This window comes from Rhea pennata, chromosome 14 (assembly GCF_028389875.1).
Source record: "Rhea pennata isolate bPtePen1 chromosome 14, bPtePen1.pri, whole genome shotgun sequence".
NCBI lineage: Eukaryota > Metazoa > Chordata > Aves > Rheiformes > Rheidae > Rhea > Rhea pennata.
In genome coordinates this window covers 13,189,892-13,209,599 of record NC_084676.1, presented here as the reverse complement: position 1 = coordinate 13,209,599, position 19,708 = coordinate 13,189,892, and the positions used below count along the sequence as shown (strand labels likewise).

Sequence of the window (19,708 nt, the reverse complement as noted above, 5' to 3'; positions counted from 1 at the left end):
TGCCTTCCCGCTCCTTCGGCGGCATCGTGCCCCCCCCCCGCCTCCCCGCCCCCGGTGCCCCCCAAGCACCCGCCTCCCCACACTTCTCCCAGGCCCCGCCGGGCGCCCCCGCTCCCCGGAGCCTCCTTGCCCCCTCCCCGCCCGCCCCGCCGGGCCCCGCTCGCACTACAGCCCCCAGCATGCCCCGCGCGCCAGGTCTCGCGAGACCTCGGCCGCCCGCCGGGCCCGCCCGCGGGGGCGGCGCTTCCCCGGCGCCCGGCGGCAGCGGCGCCCCCGGCCCCGCGCGCTCCGCCATGGCGCCGCCGCGGCCGCGCCCGGCCCCCCCCTCCGCCTCCTCCTCCTCCACCGCCGCCGCCGCCGCCCGCCGCCCCGCCTGCTAGCCCCGGCGGCGCCCTCCGCGGCGGCGGCGGCCCGAGCCGCCATGAGCGCGCGGCAGCCGGACGCCCCCGGTAAGGCCTCCCCCGAGCCCCGGTCCCCGCGGCGGCGGCGGGCGGGCCGCGGCCCGGCGCTGAGCGCTGCCCCCTCTGTTCGCAGCGCTGGAGCCGGGCAAGATGTCGCTGCCGCTCGGCGTGCCGCGGCGGGCCTTCAGCTACGACGACGCCCTGGAGGACACGGCGCCCATGACGCCGCCGCCCGCCGACCTGGGCGCCAACGTCCTCTGGAAGCAGCCGGTGATCCCCGAGCGCAAGTACCAGGAGCTGGCGAAGGTGCGCGGCGCGCCGCCGGGCCCCGGGCGCCCCCGGCCCCGCTCCTGGCCCCCCCCCCCCCGGCCGTTCCTGGGTTAAAAAGCCGCAAGTCGCAAGCAGACGCGATTAAACCGTTTCCAGCAACTGTGGGGGCGCTTTGGGGGCGAGGCTGGCGCTTTTAGGTTAGATTTTCTAAGTGTGAAGGGAAGCGGGATCTTGAACAGAAGTTAAATAACTGCGTCCCCTTGGGCTTAAACTCTGCTTTTCAGCTCGTTCTGTTGCGATAGCTCTCTTGAGGAAAAAACAGCTGAAACGGGGCTTTGGCACACCAAGGAGGCTCTCCAGTCTGGGAACAGTAATTCCAGCGTTACGAGGAGGAAGTCCACGTTTCGCTTCAGAGATCTCATTTTCTAGCAGTCACTGCTTTGCTCTTTGTTACGAAGTCTCATGATCCATAGCAGAGACAAGTTTGTCAGATACACTTTCAGTAACAAGCTGGAAATATAAGAAGTGAAAGAAAATAAAATCTAAGCACCAGCCTCTGAGCTATGTGGCTCTGTCATTTTGCAGATATTTTGTAGTTCTGAGCTGTCTGTGAAAGGGTATTGCACAGTTGACCTGGAAGTCCAGTTTTTGTTGTGAGTATGGAAACAGAGGTGTTCTCGTTCCTTTGCTATTGACCTTTTAGTACTTAAACTAATAACCTGTTGGCTCTGAGCCCAGTGTAGTTTCAAAAGTTAGAAGTTGCTTATTCATTGCTAAGACTTACCACGTTCTATATCTAAATGTTCCTGGGCCCTAGCTGGAACAGCACAAGAATTTTTCCTTGGGATAAAGGCTAGTTGCTGGTGCAGCTTGGTCTTGTATTTTTTTTGAGTAGTTAAAGATGCGGCCTTTGAGGTACCTTCTCATCTTAAACTGTGGCCTGCTTCCTTTGCACAGATTGAGGAGGGGGATGCTCACATGAACACTCCAGTCATAACGCCTTCATCTTCCACTGAAAGTGTGAACAAGGTACCTGTGGTGAAGGCCAAGGCCACTCATATCATCATGAACTCTCTCTTCACAAGTAAGCACTCTTGTTTTTGAATCATGTGATGCCCAAGGGGATGTGGGCATGGGAGCATACTCCAGCTTGGTAATGTCTCAGGGGGGACTATCAGAGTTCCTGGGCATTTTGATTTTAGAGTAGTTTTGCTCTTGGATTCTGTAATTTTTTGGAGGACACTTCCTGAAGGAAGTGAAGAACTAGGTAAAAAGCCTCACTTACTGCCTCTATATTTTCAGGTGTGGGAGCTGGCTGTTGAGGGAGGAGTGCAGTGACTTATATGTTGATAGGGCATTGCAGTCCAGACCAGCTTTTTGCTGAAATACAGGGGCTGGTGCTGCTGCTACCATGTATTTGCTTATTCGCTTGCTGTTACTGACTGATAAGCAAAGCTCTGAATTAAACCAAAGTGATGTGGAGAGCTGGCGTATTTAGCTGACAGAGCACTTGCTGGCATTTATATTAGTTAATAGCAGCAGCTGTCTTAGTAACACTTGCTTTTAAAACAACCCATAAAGTAATGAGGTGTCAAAATTATATTGGGTCAGTTATGTGGGCAGAGAGCACTTGTTTGTCTTGGTTCAAAGATAACCAACATACTTGAAAATAATATCTAGAAATACAGACCTCCTGCTGGAAAGCTGCTTCTGTTCCAGTCTAATGTAGTATTATAATCTAGTTAAAAACATGATGGCCTAGAAGGTTCTTGTGCAGTAAGAAGTCAGGAGTACCAATCTGTACTTCGTAGGAATATCTTCAGGCTGTTTTGAAATAAATAGGCAAACATAATATATAAGCCTTCTGCATTTGTGGTACTTACAGAGATGGTGCATTATGTATAATTTTAGGTTGGGAAGTGTTATCCTTACAAAAGGAGACATTATGCTTTTTCAGTAACGTTTTTTGTCCACCCTGAAGTCCTCCTAACTTTGTTCTTGTTTCCACTAGGGAGTGAACATCCCATGCTGTTATCACTTAAGGTCACTTAAAATATCCAGTTTATTGGGGTCTTTGACATTTAAGGAAGCTTTAGTCAGGAGTAATGCAGCTTCCTGGATCAGATGGGTTTAATTACAGGATTCCTGGATCAGATGGGTGTATTTGTGATGCATCCTGTGATTTGGGAGCCATCATTGCTCTTCTGATTTAGCCATATGACTCAGGATACTTTTCAAGTCAAAATAGCTCTGTAGTTTCGTCTTGCTGCCTCTCAACTCATCACAATGTGTAGGTATGAATGCTGAAAACTGTCTGGGTCTTCTGTTTGGTTATTTGAGCTGCCTTTGTGTTTGCTGGAAATGCATGTGATGGTGTTTCTGTGTGAATACGTGTTCTTGTCCATTCTAGAGCAGACTCAGGAGAGCATTCACCGCTTTGAGCAGCAGGCAGGGCTGACAGATGCTGGCTACACTCCCCACAAAGGCCTCACTACAGAGGAGACAAAGTATCATCGAGTGGCTGAGGCAGTCCATGTAAGGCATACCACTTGTATTTTGCTTTTGTTTTTTTTACAGGCTGTATACTGGCTTAGTACTACTCTGGTGATGTAACTTCTGGAACTTATTGGCAGGGCTATCCCCAACTTGCTTACTCTCACTGCTTTCAGCTTTTTGTAGAAGGATTGCCCATGTTTATTTTCCTGTTAGCCTTTACAGTTTTGAAACAAATGACTTTCTCTGAAAACTGCCATGTCCCACAGTCACTTCAGACTGTTAAAATCTTCTTTCCAAGTGGGGACATCTCCATACAAAATCTAGTTTCTTGCTGTACTGTTGAATAGTGTCCAGCAATTAACTGTTGCAGCTGTTTGTCCCAGCACTATCTCTAAAGGGTTAACTTACAGAACATACTAGTTTTCTGGGGTTTGGTGGCATCAGGTCTCTCTCTGGGGCTGTTTGTTTCCATTGTGATTTTTCGGTTAAGACTTGGAAGAGACTTGCTAGCTCAAAATCTTTCTTTCAAAAGAATATAATTTGAAGTTGTTCCAGTGCAGTTTCTCTTTTCTTTCATGTGATAACGTAACTACTTTGAAAGGAAGGAGGTATTTGTGAAGTGAATGACGCGCTCTCCAGCTTTCACTGTGCAGAACAATGCAAATATATGGGGGTGGGGAAGGGAGAAGGTCTTTGTCTTATTTAAATAAGACTTATTTTATATATATATATACTATTACATATATAATAGTATATATTATATATTATAAGACTTTATATATATATAAAGACTTATTTAAAATAAGTCTTTGATGTATTCTAAAATCAGCTTGTTTGAACTGTGGAAGGGTTTGTTAGTCTCATCCCTGAAGCAGGTAACTTTTAGAACTTTAAAGGTCCCGTTGACTTTTTTCAGCTGAAGCTTGTTTTGATAATCTTGAACTTCTCTCATCTCTTTCCATGCTACTTTCCCGCAGCTTTTTAAGAAGCAAAGTACAGAAGGTTGCTTTTTGTAAGAGGTTTTCAGTGGTAGATAAGAGTAATGAGTAGACTGAACTTAGAACTATCTTCATGGTTGCCTGAGTGGTGCCAACTCTCATTTGACTCTTGTAATGAAACCAGCTCTTCCTGGTGCACTTGAGCAGTGGTGCTAGTCTCGCTACTTTCTAGCCAGAAGCAAACTAGAGTGATAGCACTCGTAAACCATGGATTTCCAATGTAGAAGTTAGAAATGAGCCCAATTTCATTTTCCAACTGCTGACAAAAGTCTTAGATCAACATATTTCTGATGAACTCACAGTGGCCCACAGTAATTTTGCTGTTAGTTTATTAATTGAATTCTCTGAGTGTACTCCTGCAAGGTCAAAGTTACAATAACAATGCTGTGAGCGAATTGCATTAGTATGGCTTGGATAGTCACAGGAAACAGTGAGCAAGTGCCTATGTAGTTGTTGTTTGAATTGTAACTGCCCTTCAAGTGTCTTCTTCAAAGTTCAACTTGTACTGTCTGAATGGCTTGCAATAGCCTGTTTTATGTACACCTAGTTCCTGATTTTTTTTTGTGACAAGGTATACCCTTGAAACGTAGTTCGTCTGAAAGTCTTCTAGAGTAGTGTTTTCATTTTGTCGTCGGTGGATTACTTCTCAGAATCCATTGAGTCTTGCACTTGTTAAGTCTGATCTCATCTTCATTAGAATTTGTGGTAATAAACTGAAGTTGAAAGCTCTGTTGCTCTGAAAAGTGCTGCAAACAGTTGTTGTGGCAGATAGACTTGTAACCAGCTAACTGAGTTGCTCGCAACAGAGTGAGTTCTGCTACACTGCAGGCAAACTGCCTGTGAATGCAGGTATTGAAGCAGTGCACTGCTGGTGGGCAGCAGCTCCGCACTGCAGAGTGAACAGTATTAGTTTACTACTACTAGCCTGGAGGATATGTTTTGAGAGCATAGGGGAATTCCGGAATGTTTATATCTGACCTGGAAGGGAGCTCAAGAGCTGTATGTGAGTGTTGTAACACTGAGTTTAAGCTTTAGGTGAAATAAGTCTTAAAGCCTTTATCATCTGGGGCATAAATAATTGCCCAGTTTTGACAGAACATCTTACTGGCTATTTGTTCCTTACATCTTGTATTAAAGGTCTGTTGCCTCTGTGTTTCTTTTGCCCCTTCTAACAGAAGTTAAAAATGCAGAGTGGAGAGATGACAAAAGAAGAAAAACAGACTTGGTCTGCTCAGTCCACTCCAAGCAGCACTCCCCACTCCTCTCCCAAGCACAAAACCAGGTATTCTTGTTCCTGGCAGACTACTGTCTTGTTTGGTTTCATGCAGGTTGAGGTGGGAGTTACTTGGATAAGCTCTTGCCAATGGGGCACTAAGGGGTGAAATTCAGAGCTTGCTATCAGTCCATACTTGGATAGAATTGATCATGTTGAAAGCTTGTGGAACTTGAGTATAGCTTCATGCCGGGTGGTAAGAAGCTTATTAAAAGATCTTTTAAATTGCCTCTGATAACTTCAGGGATAGTTTCTGGCATAATGGGACCACCTGAAGTATTTATTCTTTCCATGGCATGCATCTTAATGATTTTTCCCTAGGGGTTGGTTTAGTCAGGGAGCCTCCGCTTCTATCACTGGCCCAGACTTTGTTGCCTTGGAAGCTGGTGGGGACAGATTGCCATCTGAAAAATGGAGCTTTTTTGGACCCAAAGCTATCCAGAAATCCACCAATGATCCAGGTATGTCCTTTAAGATCTCTTAAACCTCAAGAGTTTGGGGAGAACTGTCAAGCAGCAAACTCAGTGGCTACTTCTGGAGCCTTACTTTATACTTCCCTTTTTATTTTTGGGACCACCTTGTGAACATGTACCATTCATATCATTTTGGTACCTAAATGTAAAGCTGATTTCAAAACAAAACAAGAAAAAAACAAACTCAAAACAAACAGACAAACAAAAACCTCAACCAAGGGCTGGAAGATGTCAGTCACCTGTGTTAAGCTGCAGTGAAGACCAGGGTGTGAAGCTGACAGCTTGTTGCTCAGCTGTTTTCTCTGTGTGATGGAATTTGAACTAGAAGTGTCAGTCCTTGATGTGGAATAGGTTTGACATAAGGTTGCTGGGACTGGCATAGCTTTTCTGCAGTGCTGAGTGTCAGTGATACTGTGCCCAGCATTGGCAGCAGTGGAAGGGAGCTTGCCTAGTTTCTCTAGCTCTTACTTGCTGTATTTTTTTTTTCCCTCCCTCCATCAGGAGGATTTACCATCCAATCCTATAAGGGTGCCCAGAAACCATCCCCCATGGAGCTGATGCGTGCCCAGGCCACTAGGATGCCAGAGGATCCAGTGACCTTCAAGCCACCCAAAATGGACATTCCAGTCACAGAAGGCAGGAAACAATCTCCACGTTCTCATAATATCAAACCTCGGGATCTGAATGTGCTCACTCCAACGGGGTTCTAAGGAGGATGCTTCTGGTGTCCTAGTGGATTAAAGGGTATCTTAGGCTATGCTTCCCTGTCTCATTGTGCTGCAGTAAAATAGGAAAGTCTCTCTTCCAGCTCTTCATCTCAGTAAAGGAAACAGCTGTCACTGTTCCTCTAAAGCCAACCCTGAATCAGTCTTTGAAAAACCCCTGCACTAGTACTAAACTGATGTAAACCATCTTTTCTGCTGTATCTGCACCAATTCTGTCTGCTAGGCTGCACTGGGAGACAAAATTCCCAGTACAGTATACTACAGTAAAACCTTGAACTGCGTTTTGTGGGAGAGAAAAGCCTTGTAGTGGGCAAGTAGACTGGCTTGTCTACCTGTTGTCTAGTTATCCTGTTCTGTACAGTGCTGAAGTGTTCTCAAGAGGACCATCGTTCTGACTGGCGCACACACACACAACACCAGCAGAAAATGAGACAAACACAAGCCAGGAATAAAATGGACCATTAAATGGCTGAAATAACTTGCTCTGGGAATGTGGTAGGTGAACTTTAAACATCGAGTTCCCTTATTTTTCCAGTGTCACCTTGTGATAGTTCAACACCTAGTGCTTATTTATTTGTTCTTGGATTTTTTTTTTAAGGGAAAGCAGACAGTGACCCATTATTACTAGAAAGTCAAAGAGTAGAACCTAGCAGGTTTGGTAGTAAATGGGAAGAACAAGTGCTTCTCTTCTAACTCCTAATGTTCCTCTGAAAAATGGTGGAATTGACCAGAGTTGTTGTGGTTTGGACCAAGTAAACTTCCTCTTTCCTTTCTGGATTCCTGCAAAACAACACTGTCCTGCCTCTGTATAGAACAGACTGAACAGTAGTTTTGACACTCTGTATGCTGCTTGATTGTTTCTTAGCATCTTGTAGGAATCATGTGTAGAAGTGTATTAGACGCACCAGTGGCACTTCTGAAATAGGATCTTTTGTTTATCAGTGTTAGATGCAATTTGCCAGCCTGGGGCAGAAGTGAGGGGCAGATTAAGGCTAAACTTTCCTCCAAGCTCTACTGATAGAGCTATATATTTTTTTGGCCTAGACTTGCAGACAGTTGCTGGGACAGCTGCCACCTACTATTTCTTTCCTGAAAATTGGGAAAGAAATTCTTACATACCATTTAATCCTTTGAGTAGTGTAGGGCGGGATAGGTATAATCTCCGTGGCGAGCAGGTCTCCTCTGTTTCTTGATCCTATGATCCCATGTATTACACTGCTCCTTCAGCCAGCTGCAGGCATTCTGTAGCAGTGAGGGGGTAGTCTTGCATCTGGCATTAGAAGCTTTTATGTTACAAGCACATTACTATTCGTAACCACTGAACTCTGGGTTGCTGCCTGCTCAAAAAAAGCATTTCTGCCTGGGGTGAGTAGCCAAGGTACTTGGATAGCTGGTATCCCCCTCTGAAGAAGTGTATTTTGTGGCTCTGCTTCATCTCAGTTTTCAACAGCAGTGCCAGCAGTGTATTGTGTTGAAACACCCAACTAAACAGTTGTCACTGTCCCTAATCATTCACACCTTTGCAATCGGAGAATCTCTGGTTTGACATTAATTTATTTGTGGTCTGTATTCATATCTATGTCTAATTTTCTTTGTTACAAGAAAATAAAATTCTTTGTGAATGGAGATCCTTGGTGTTTGTCAGCACTGGAAAAGCACCTGTGCAGGAAACATGGGGCTGTTGAATCTCTACCAAGCCTCTTGCTGCTGGCTAGTCAGTGGAGTTAAGGTTGTGCTTAACAATGCAGTGGTGGCACTATCGCTGAGGTATAATTTGCTGCATGAAATTCCCTTTTGACAGGGAGAATAGGTTTAAAGCCAGACTTGGTCCTGTCTTCTCTCATGCCTTGGGTTGATGAAACTATATCTGCAAGCTTTGTACTTTCTCAGGCTGTTCAAATAGTGATTTTTTTCTTCCTGTTCCTGAGGTTGCTTCTTGTGCAGTTGGTGTATTGCGGAGGTGGGCACAGATGTGGGAAGCAGGCTAGTATTCACCTAGAGATGTCACATTCCATGTGGAGTAGTTCCCTCTTTGCTTTGCCTTCCTTGATGATGTTGTGACATTTATATTTGCCAAGATATCCCTTGCAGAGCTGATAAACAGGGGCTGTGCACACAGCTCTCCTAGAGTGGGGCTGACCAACCTGAACACTGAAGTTCCTCATGTTCCCAAAGCATCTGCGGAGCTAAAAATGGTGAAAGCGAGCCTGAAGCACACAGGTACTCTGGAGCTGTCTCTGCTGCTGCAGGCCTTGGTTACAAGCTATTGCTGTAGCCCTTTGGAAGGGTTTGGGTTAGAGGGTGGCTTCTTGGTGTTATATCCTAATGCACAACTCAAGCATCCTTCCTGGATCCTTCTATAATACTTAAGTAAATGATTAAAGATTTAGCTGAAAAAAAGATTCAAATGAGCATACCGTGGAGGGAGAGCAGGTTTCTGTAGCAAGGAGCACTTGGAGTGTGTGCTGTCAGTAATGCTTCTGAACTATTACTCCACAAATACTCCTCCCTTCTCCTGCTATGGCTTATCCCTGAGTTAGACAGAGGGGAGATTATGTACAGTCTCCCTAAAGAACAAGGAGCAAATGCTCTAGGCACAAGTCATGTCTGGCTGTAACATTCTTCCAAGCTGTTCAGGGCTCTTTGAAGCCAGGCCTGGCCGCAGACCAAGTGGCAGGTCCTCAGCGTGTACTGAAATAAGGACTACAGCATTCCTGGCCACAGCTGCACTGCTGGATCTCCCTGAACTCTGGTCTCCTCATAGGGCTTAATTCCAGCATCTGTAGAGTAGCTGCAAAATGGCTGTGCTGGGCCATGGATTACCTACACCAGGTGCAGATGGGGTGGTGGGCAGGTACAGAGTCTTTCCTGTGCTTGCAAGGGGATGAATCTATGTTACTGCTGAACTATTCCAAGAGCCCTTCCATGGAAATACTTAACTGCTGTCTGACCTCAACTGTGAGTCTTGGCATCTGAGTTGGGTGGCAGTGGATTTGAATTTAGAGATTTGTGGTTCATTCTGCCTGCTGGATTGAATGTGGTGCCTGTTCCTTCAGCACAAGACCTGCAGGATAGTATTCTTCATGACAACATGCATACTTGTCTACACTGCAGATGTTTGAGTGAACTCTGCAAAAGTGCAGCCTTTTCAGCTGATGCTGCTACCCTGAATTTCCTCTTGACCTGCCTAATGAACTTGGACACAACCATGTAGATGTATTTGATTTAGAATGGGAAAGGTCATCCCTTGCATGAGGATTGACCAGCATGAGTTGAGGATGTCTGCACTGTGAACACCCTCACTGCCCGGCACACCTGTGTTTCTCTGAAAAGACTATTAACTCTTCCTCAATACTGGGCAGGTCCTAATGTTTTGCTTGCTGTGCAAACTGTTGTCAGAGTTTATGGCTGCTTTAGTCTAGTGCCATCCATGGGTACAGCTGCAAAAGTCAGAACTGAGCGCTTCCTTTGGACAGGGCTGGCACCAAGATAGAAGAGTCTCAGCAAATACGAAAATAATTTATTGTTTTAAAAGTGTACAAAGTGCCTTGTAAAACTGTAGGACAAGATACAAGTTTGAAAGGAAGCTCCAAGACAGGGCAAATCACAGAATTTTCCATACAAATGTATAAACAAAACCATGTGGTGGATGACAGTTGAGGTTGCTGCATAAAACAGAGGCTTAGGCATAGCTTGTGAAGAAAACAGGAGGCACTTTGTGCCCTCTGCCACAGTACTTGTCTCCATCACGTAGCGGTGACAACAAGGAGCAACTCTCGGAGCATGCACACTTTCTCCTCAATCTGCAGGGGAAAGGGCTCCCCTAAGACCTGCTGTAGTCGGCTGAGGAAGTCCTCTATGTTCAGGTGAATGTCCAGCTGGGTGATGTCATCATCATCCTGGAGCTTGGGCTTGGCTTTCTTAATGATTAAGTCCATTCGCTCACTAAGTGCGCTCCGTAAGTGCCCTACAAGAGGAAATGCTGGTTTCAAGAGGCAATACACAAAGGGGTAGTGTTTGACTTGTTCAGAGGCAGCAGCATGCTCCAGGCAGTGCTCTCTGTGGTGAAAAGCAATCAGGGACATTGTGCAGACCCTTTTCTGGTTAGCCTTGATACTTCTGTACAAGACTAGCTGTATGGAAGAAGGAACTGTCACCTCTTGGAGCTGTCTGGCACATGGAGAGGCCAAGAAATGGGGAGGGGACTGTAGCATAGTTTTCTTCTATACTAGTGCCAGACTGGACAACTGTCTAATTGGAGAGGAGAGTCTAAAGAGCTGCTCAACTAGAGTGATCTTCTGAGGGCTTCAGGGAGCAAGGGAGGAATAGGACTTTCTGCCCACATGTGTATGGGTTCCTCTACATTCCTCCATGAGAACCTTATCCTGGGTCTCAAGCAGCTGAAGTTGGGAGGAGACTTTCCAATAAAACTGAATTTTAGGGACTGCCATTTGACTGTGCTACTCTCCTGGGGTCAGAAATACTGCTTCTTCCAGCGCTACTGTAGATGCTGCCCCCTTCCCAGTCTAGTAAAGTGCTCAATGTGTCCTGGCTTTATTACCCCTTTGCCTTCTGCTTTGCCTCTTATGTGAACCTGTTCTTCACTCTGTGGGCTGCTTGGACAAGAGCTGGTGCATAGCACCCCATTGCCTATTTCCCAATGCTGTGGTTATTCCTTTAGGAAATTAGCCCTTTAGGAGCTAAACTTGGTAAAACAGCTTGTGCTTTCGTCTTGATGTGGCCCTGCAACATCATTCCTTAACCCTGGCTACTGGGAATAGTTACTGACAATGATTGAGATACATCACCTTTCTGAGACTCAGTGTCTGTGAGTTCATTCAAGTGTGATGTGAAGAGAGGAGGAAGTATGTTTTGGGCTGTCCTGCTGCTGCCTCTTAATTAGATAATGTGCATTAAGGTCAGAACAGGCTGCTTACCCAACACTACGTTTTGATAACTCAGCAGCAGCAAACTCAAGTACTGCAGCATCTCATCCCATCTTTCCCATGTTGCTGCTGCTTCCTATGAGAGGAGGGAGTATTTGGTTATTAGAAGAGGTTTTCTCCTGAGGGAAAAAAAATATAAGAGAGATGATGGACTAGATACCTGGTATTGCAGCAGCACAGAGGAGTGGCTCAAGAAATACAGGATCTTGGCCAGAGACAAGGGCATGTTTGTGGGTACTTCGCAGCTGTGCTGGAACATCAGCTCTAGCACTTTGCAGCGCAGAAGCTGGCTGTCCATGGTGTTCAGGAAGGCTTCCCTGCAAGACAAAAGGTTTTACCATGGGGGAGACAACACAGCCTCACCAGGAACAACTGTTCCCACATGTTTTGTGTCTCGCTGGTGCTGCTCCTGCGCAGACATGGGGTGACTACGGGGTGCTGCCCAGCAGTGTAGTGGAAGTAAAACCACCAGATGTGATACAAAGACCTTCACTATACAGCTGGGCCGCAGATGTGTTTGTTGTTAGGTTTGACCTGTGACAGCTTGAGGTCGGTATGGTTTGTGAAACAAGCTTAGTTGCCTTGCTTCACCCTGCCCAACAGCCTGCGCAGATGTTATCCACTCCTGCTGACTTGCAGGAAGCACACCCAAGCAAGTATGAAGTGGGGTCAGCTGCCAGCTGAGTCTAGTGGATCTGTTCTGGGATAAGCAACAGCTTGGTTAGATTCAGTTTTGCTTGATTAGACTCAGCATGTGCTCAGAGTTGTGCTAAAGGATCTGAAAAGTTTGTGTGCTGGGAGGCTGCCTGCACCGGTTGGCAAGCATGAGTTTGAAATGTCTGTGGATCTAGTGGTCTAATGCTGTGTACAGCCAGTTGGGGTCTGGTGCCTTGGCTTCAGATACTGCATTTCTTACAGGAAAAAAAACAAAAGCATATCAAGGCAAAGCTGTAGGAACTGCGTCACACTGCTGATGAGCTGCTTGGTTGTCCCTGGGAGTCAGCGACTTGTTTACTAGTGACTGTGCTGATACTGAGTCCTGCTTTTTAAACTCTTTGCAGTTGTAAAGTCCTTCAACTTTAATGGGTAGGAGAATCAACAGTTCTCAGCAAAGCACTAGCTGGTGAGGTACATTCAGTTATCAGTGTTATATCCCTGTGGGATCTCTCTATCAGCCATGAACAGTCATGCTTTCACTGACTGGGTCATAAACGAGTCTGTCTCTATACCCTGTAGTATTTTTGTGCATCCATTGGGATGTAAACCAGCAATAAGACTTGCCCACAAAGGCTGATGCTGTCTTACACTTGTTTGTCTTACCTTTGGCTCCTCACAGGAATGTTCAGTATAAAAGGGAATATCACATCTGCGATTTTACAGGAGCTGCAGTTGGGAGATCTGTCCACTTCCACTGCAATGGACAACATCCGTTGGAGCAGGAGCATCACCCTAGGTTAGGCAGACAGTCAATACTGGGAGATGCTATCCCTCCTTGGCTTGCAAGTAAAGCAGTGGGCGGTGGCATCTATGCATGCCTTGCAGTGAGGGACCTAGGGGGAACTAGCAGGTTAGATTCGGTGAGCTTTGTATAAAGCCCCATTGTGTCTCTTAGTGATGTTTAAATCTGATGCTCATGGAAGAAAAGTTGATCATCGGATGGGTCCCAAATAAATCCCTGTGGTGTTGATGGGGCAACATGGGGCAGCCTGTGCTGTCCCTTGTGTCAGCTGAGGGCTCTGACCTTACAGTACGTGTAAGAGGACAAAGGTCACTGAGCCAGTTTCTGGCCAGGTGAGCAAATCTCTCACTCACCAAATCTATGTCTGTCCTGGAGGAAAACTTCACATGCCTTCAGGCAGATAACCTGGTCACAGATGCAACGTGGCTTCCCTGACTGCAGACCCTGGCTTTTCCCTGTTTTGGGCCCCATGAGCTTACAGGAGGGAGTCAGGACTTCTGGGGCTTACTTCTGGGAGAAGAAAGCTGGTGGAGCCACCTCTGTCTGGTCAGTGCAGTCCAGCTGTGGTGCAGATGAGCTGCATTCAGCCCTTTCTTCTGACAAAGAATATGTCGTTTCTTGTGGCTGTGGCTGCTCTCGGGGCTGGGAGAACCCGACTCCTGTAACTGCTGCAACCAACCATTCGATCACCTCCCTGGGACAGAAGCAGGAATGTTAGTGGGGATGGGCCTGGCTTTGCTGTATTGTCATCTCTAGCTTCACTCAGAGCTCCAGGAAAGACCTTGAGGATGCAGGATGTGCCCCACCCATTTGCATAGGCTGAGGAATAGCTCTGTTGAGCAGCATAAGATTTATATGCTTGTCAACAGGAGTGACTCCTCCTCAGTCCGGAACTGAGTGATGCAAATCTGATCTAATTCCTGGGAAAATGCCTGCTAGGCTGTGGCTGGAGATGTTTTGTGTCGTCTCCACTGTTTTGCTGCCCTAAACCTCCTCCTGTTCTTTACACCTGTGCCCTTATCTTTTTTCTGTCTCCCATGCTTGTTTCCTGGAAAGCAAGAACTGAAATCTCGACGCAGATGCCCCGAGCCTCTGCCTCTCAGCATCTGGTTAGAAGGTTTAGAGGGGGGAGGAGGTGTCCTTACTTGACATTGCTGAAACACATGTCACAGGAAAGCACGTTCTTGGCAATTGACTTCTGCAGGAGTTGCAGCCTTAGGTTCTGCTGGAAGTCATCCTCCAGGGTCTGCACAACGTACTCCAGGAACAGGAGTCGGCCAGGAGGCTTCTCCTGAGGGGAGATGCAGATGGTTTGAGCCTGGAAAAGCAGGAGGGCTGAGGAGAACCAGGGAATTTGGCTCTCTTGGGAATGGACTGATTTACATGACTGAGGAGTAACACATTTGTTCTCCAGAAGGGGCTGCCTGGCCTGGGTGCTCGACTGGACCTGCTCTACCATAGCACTAGGCCTGTTGCCCTTGCAAGTCCCTCTAGTCCCTATGTTGTCTTCTGATTAGACATCCTGCCTACAGCTGTGCAGCAGTTTATGCAGCACCAGGAATAAAAACAGGAAACACACCTGGCACAGACTGCTGTCAGTAACTGCAATAAAACTAAATGTTGGACTGGCCCATTCTGCAGCAGAGCAAGGGCACGTGAGGTCCTGTGGCAACACTTAGCCCTGAAAACTGTGTCCTGGGTGATCCCTGCTCAACGGTGACACATGCAGTCAGGAACTGCCAAGTACCTGGTCTTCCATGATGTATTTCAGTAGTGTCCAGTCCCATCCCACTGTGGCAGTGTTGGCTGGATGAAGCCTGCAAGGACAGCGCCGCTCATTTATGCTGAACTGCCTGGAGGCAAGGAACCCCTGCCCCAGCCCTCCCTCGCCAGCCCACTCGCCCCGAGGCCTCTGCTGCCTTCTCTAGCACCAGCTCCTCTTTGGCCCGGCCCTCTCCCTTCCTTCTGCCTTGTTCACATTCATTCTTCGGATTCGCCTGACTGGAGGTGTGCTCCGCAGAAAGCACCAGCACTCCTGGGCCTGTAGCCTTGGGAAATGTTGTGCCTCGCTGCAGGAACCCCAAGGGCTGTAGGTGAACTGCCCCTGCCACCTCCAGCCCGGGGCCCCTGCTGCAGCCCAGGCGAGGCATTCCTGCCACGTCACTGCAGCAAACAGTGAGATCTGCTCTTCAGGAACAAAGCAAACAATCCTCTGCCCCAGAGGACTCCCTGGTTTCACAAGCAATTCCTGAGCTATGCTGGCTTGCTACAAAATAATTAAAACACTGTCATGAAATAGCTGGAGCTGCTTTCCCTATTGTCGCTACATCCCCTGCCTCTCCCACCCTCATCCTTCCTCCATTTGGGACTTTAGAGGCTCCTATTTGGGCCAATACTGGTGCTGACATCCCCCTCCCCAGCCCCCAGTCTGAGGCTGTGTTTGGCTGTTTTGGTAACCTCTGTGAATAGAAGGCAGAGGCAGAAGAAGGATCATCCTGTATTATAGGGGAAATCGCTTCCTGCTCTGTGGGTAAGGAATGCAGAGAATAACCTTTACACTGGGCAGACCCAAGGGAGCATCTACCCAGCCCCAGAACACAGTAGCAGAGGGAAAACATACATTTGGATTTTCATCAGCAGCATGTAGGTGTCCTTCAGAATCTCCCCTCGGTGGGAGTTCAACAGGATTTGTCTGATCAGGTAGGATACGATGTCTTTAGGAGGGCAGTGCTGGCAGGAGACGAACTCGCTCAGGAAATGCAATGTGCCCTCAAGGAAGTTCTCCTCGATGGTGGTGTGCACCATGCTCATCTTCCCGCTGGGGATGAGCTCAGGTTTCCGCTGTGTGCAAGGCAAGGCAACGGGTGAAAGCCGGCCCCCCCGGCCTGTGTGGCTCTGCACCCACATGCCCTCAACATGCACTGTAATGGCACGTGATTTGCGCAGTGCTGGGCAGTGCCCTGCTCCAGGGCTGCCTCACTGCATTAATGCCTTCACAGATAAGTCACAACTGCCCTGCAGCTGAGATGTGCGGCCCACTGTTAAGGGAACCACAGTAACAAGAGATCCCAGCTGTTCAACAAAACTTCCCCCAAAGGAGATGCAGAGCAGGGGCTGCCCCTGCTTCCTCCTCTGCCTCTCACCCACTGCGGGACCCATTGCTGAGCAGAGTCCAACTGCGTCTGGCAGTGGCTGCTCTGAACCTCATTTACCTGTAGTGCTTCCCTGTCAGGTGCTATGTCTTGGAGGAAGAGGTGACGGACTCCTGTTCTCCTGAAATACTGCAGTTTGTTCAGCCAGGCCTTGCTGTCAGCCTTGGTCCTGGCTGGAACCACTCGCTGCATTGCTACACGCGGTGGCACATCCTTTGCTTCCAACATAGGCCTTTTGGCTCCTGCTGGGGATGTAGTGATGCTAGCTGGAGCAGGTCTCAGGCTTGGGGGGAGCTCCTTTTGCTGGCAAATGGGGGGAGTCTCTTCCTCTGCACCAGAGGCTTTCCAGCTACAGCTGCTATCCTGGCTGGAGGGGGACAGCGAGAGCTGGTCTGAGTCCAGCTGCATGCTGGCCAGGGAGCCCAAGTCACTGTTAAAAGTGGTGGTGCTGCAGTTCTGCCCAGAGCTGCACGAAGAGCCTTGGCAGCTGGAGGTGGGAGAGAAGCTGCCTCTGCTCCCAGCGCTTTCTGCTGCGTCCATGGCAAAGAGGGGCTCTGCGGGGGCCCTGTGGGAGGGCACTTCAGGCTTGGGCTCCACCGATGCCTCCTTTTCTTGCTTGGTGGGGAGGCAGAGCCTAGGTGGGAAGGCGTGCGCTGCCTCGGAAGCAGGTGCTTGCCCAGGGTCCTGGCCAGCACAGCCTGCGGCAGCGGGAGGGCTGCATGGGTCCTCCTCCTCCTCCGTCAGGTCGATGATGGTGAGGCTGGTGCATGGCACTGGCTCTGCACTCGTCTCCTCGCAGGTCAGGTCGATGATCTCCTGTGGGGACAGAGGGGGTCAGCACTGTCTGCAATAGAGGCACTTGGGTGCCTTGGGCCACCCCTGCCAGGAGTCTCCAGTGTGTTGGTACTGTCCTGGGGCTGTGTCTTGGCCCATGAGAGAGGAAATGGAGGGGAAGGGGCTGGTCTTCCCCAGTGTAGGAAGAGAAACCAGGAGCAAAAACCCCGCTGCCTGGCTGATGTGGGTTGTGGGGTGTCAGCCTCCCCCAGCAGCACGCTCAGTGCTCTCTTCCCTGCTGCTGCCAGTGACAACCTCCGCTCGCCCGAGGGTGCCTTATGGCTGCGTCCCCTACTTCAAAAACAAAATAAAATAAAAACAATCCCCATCCCGGAAAAGCCTGGTGTGCAGCATGGGGCCCGGCTGTGCTCAGCCTGCAGAGGCCCTGCCAAGCCTTGGGAGCAGGGTGAAGATCCCCTACAGTCTCCTCTTTGGGGCCTGGCCAGCTCCAGCTCTAGTGGGATTTTCCAGTGCCAGGAACGGCCCTTGCTGCTGCGTTTGAGTGCAGAGCAGGCAGAGTTTGGGTTGTTCCCTCCTGCCCCCGTAAAGCCGCAGGGTAGATGGGAAGCAGCCGGAGAGGGTGTGGGCATTAGCCACCCCCTCCTTGCTCCTGGGACAGGCTGGCCAGCCCTGGTTCCCCCAGCCCACCCGTAGTGGGAAGCTTTGCCTCCACACCTTCGTCGTGGGGCCACACAGTGCCGGGGTGGAGAGCTCTGCCCCTCAGTGGATCTGAACCTCAGCGTCCCCTGCGCTCTCCCCATAACACTCGCTATCCCAGTCCCACGGGAGGGGGCTGCAGCTGCGTGACAGAACAAGGAAGACTTTGGCGGTCGGTCCATGTAAGATCTGTCCCAAGTGTGGGACAACGGTGACATCCGGTGCCCCAGCAGGTCCCTCCCCGGCAGCAAGCATTTCTGCAGGAGCCAAAGCAGCTGGGCCCAGCTCCTCAGCAGGGCACAGCACCGCAGCTCCCCCAGGGCCACGACAGAGCATGTGCTGGAGATGTCTGCAAGCCCCACCAGCATCCCCCTGCAGTGCAGCCTCACCCGCTACACAGACACGAGTGGAAGGGAATAGAGCTACCTTCACGTCCATGACACCAGACCAGATCTAGAGCAGCACAGAGACTTTGGGGGCTTCCCATCCAGGAGTCGCCGGGCGACGCAGCCTCTTTAACCCCAAGCTCCAAGGATGTGCATCTACAAGGGGCCGCAGGAGCAGGCAGGGAGAACGCATCTGTGTCCACACCAGCGTCAGGCAGGACACAGCACGTCTCAGAAGGTGCATGGGATCATTACATGCCCAGGAGGGATCAGGGTCTTTTTGCTCTTGGAAAAAAATCACAGTGTCTCAAAACAGGAAAATGTTTTGAGAACATCTTCAAGAAAATCCATTTAAATCCATTTTTTTCCCCCTGACTCAGACCCGCTGCCTTTCCCCAGAGGGGAGCTGCATTTACAGCGGGGCGGTGACCTGCCCTGCTCGTTCAGGAAAAACAGCGGGGCCGAACAAGCGTGGAGATTGCCCAAGCTGCAGCCCGCGGCGTCCTGCGGCCCCGTCGCCCCTCCGGAACTGCTGGGCGTTTGAAAGCTGCATCAGAACCGGAGCCAACGGCTTCCAGCGCAGGGCCGCCGGGCCAGCCTCCCTCCCCGGCAGGGACGGCGGATGGGGGAGACGGCCTCCCCCGCCACACCGCCGCCACGCAGACCCGTCCTTCGCCCCGCCGGCAGGGCCGCGCCGGTGAGCCGGAGCCCCGGAGGCCAGAGCTCGGCCCGGTTCGCGCGGCCCAGCCACCGCCCGGGGCTGGGTGCCGGGGGCGGGCAGCTGGGGGAGGCTGAGGCGGGATGAGGGGAGGCCGAGGCGGGATGAGGGGAGGCCGGGCCGGCTGGGGACCTCGAGCGGGGAGCCCGGGCGCTGTGGCTGCGGGGGACCGCGTGGGCCGGGCTGCCTGGGGCTCCTCGGCCAGGCCGCATGCTGCATGGAGGATGCGATGGGGCAGTCTCGCTCGCGGGCGATGCGGCTGCAGCATCGCTGCTCGGGGGCACACGGCTGCCCGGGGCGTGCGGCCACAGTGGGGCGGGACACGGTAAAGGGAGGCCGGGCCCCTCCTGGGGGGCTGTGGCCGGGGGCCGGGACCCCCAAGCTGAGGGGGACGGGGCCCCTCCTGGGGGTCGTGGCTGAGGGGGCTGGGGCCCTCCTAGAGGCCGGGCCGGGAGGGCTGGCCGCCCTCGGGGACGTGGGTGTGGGGACCCCCGGGGGGCGCGGCGCAGCCCCGGGGCAGCCCAAGGCCGGTGTCCGCTCGGCCCCGCGGCTGCCCCGGCTCGGCTCGGGGCAGGGCACGCGCCTCGACGCTTTCTGTCCCCGCGCGGCACCCATCCCCGCCGCCCCGCCAGCCCCGGCGGAAGCGCCGCCATGTTTGTGAGGGGCAAGCGGCGCCCGGCCGGGAGGAGGCGGCGCCGGCCGGGGGGGGGAGGCGGCGCCCGCCGCCGCCGCCCGCTGGCTCCCCGCGGGCCGCTGACTCACCGCGGGGGGCGGCGGGGGGCGCCGCGGCACCTTGCGGCGGCCGGGCGGCGAGGGGCAGCCCTCGGAGCCCGAGTCGCTTATGAGGACGACGCTGTCGGCCATGTCCGCTGCGGGCGGCGGCGGCTCCGCCCCCAGCGGGGCGGGGCGGGGCGGTGGCG

The 19,708-nt window shown here is 50.9% G+C and overlaps 2 protein-coding genes across 4 annotated transcripts; one reads left to right on the top strand and one right to left on the bottom strand.

The window, feature by feature from the left end:
* Nucleotides 1-385: 385 nt before the first annotated feature.
* KIAA1191 (KIAA1191 ortholog) lies at nt 386-8,262 on the top strand. The gene is made up of 7 exons (XM_062587568.1): nt 386-449; nt 535-707; nt 1,629-1,755; nt 3,082-3,206; nt 5,341-5,447; nt 5,760-5,899; nt 6,413-8,262. The coding sequence occupies exons 1-7, from the start codon at nt 422-424 to the stop codon at nt 6,619-6,621; spliced, it is 909 nt and encodes a 302-aa protein (XP_062443552.1). The 5' UTR covers nt 386-421; the 3' UTR covers nt 6,622-8,262.
* A 1,879-nt stretch (nt 8,263-10,141) lies between these two features.
* On the bottom strand, nt 10,142-19,671 carry SIMC1 (SUMO interacting motifs containing 1). 3 transcript variants are annotated; one of them, XM_062587250.1, is made up of 11 exons: nt 19,551-19,638; nt 18,111-18,355; nt 16,254-17,009; nt 15,662-15,882; nt 14,789-14,858; nt 14,187-14,332; nt 13,550-13,735; nt 12,903-13,031; nt 11,743-11,899; nt 11,574-11,658; nt 10,142-10,603 (listed from the first exon to the last, which is right to left on the bottom strand). In XM_062587250.1, exons 2-11 carry the CDS (start codon nt 18,120-18,122, stop codon nt 10,383-10,385), a joined length of 1,983 nt encoding a protein of 660 aa, XP_062443234.1. In that variant the 5' UTR covers nt 18,123-18,355; nt 19,551-19,638; the 3' UTR covers nt 10,142-10,382. The 3 variants fall into 3 exon arrangements, with proteins under 3 accessions (XP_062443234.1, XP_062443232.1, XP_062443233.1); XM_062587248.1 differs by lacking the exon at nt 18,111-18,355 and having other exon boundaries at nt 19,551-19,671; XM_062587249.1 differs by lacking the exon at nt 19,551-19,638 and having other exon boundaries at nt 18,111-19,357.
* Nucleotides 19,672-19,708: the final 37 nt, after the last annotated feature.

Coding starts and splice junctions, on each gene's coding strand:
- KIAA1191 (XM_062587568.1), top strand. CDS start 422: ATGAGCGCGCGGCAGCCGGACGCCCCCG. Junction 450..534: donor GCGGCAGCCGGACGCCCCCG/GTAAGGCCTCCC, acceptor CTCTGTTCGCAG/CGCTGGAGCCGGGCAAGATG. Junction 1,756..3,081: donor CATGAACTCTCTCTTCACAA/GTAAGCACTCTT, acceptor TGTCCATTCTAG/AGCAGACTCAGGAGAGCATT.
- SIMC1 (XM_062587248.1), bottom strand. CDS start 19,652: ATGGCCGACAGCGTCGTCCTCATAAGCGACTCGGGCTCCGAGGGCTGC. Junction 17,010..19,550: donor GCCCCCCGCCGCCCCCCGCG/GTGAGTCAGCGG, acceptor CTGTCCCCACAG/GAGATCATCGACCTGACCTG. Junction 11,900..12,902: donor ATTCCTGTGAGGAGCCAAAG/GTAAGACAAACA, acceptor TTTGTCTTGCAG/GGAAGCCTTCCTGAACACCA.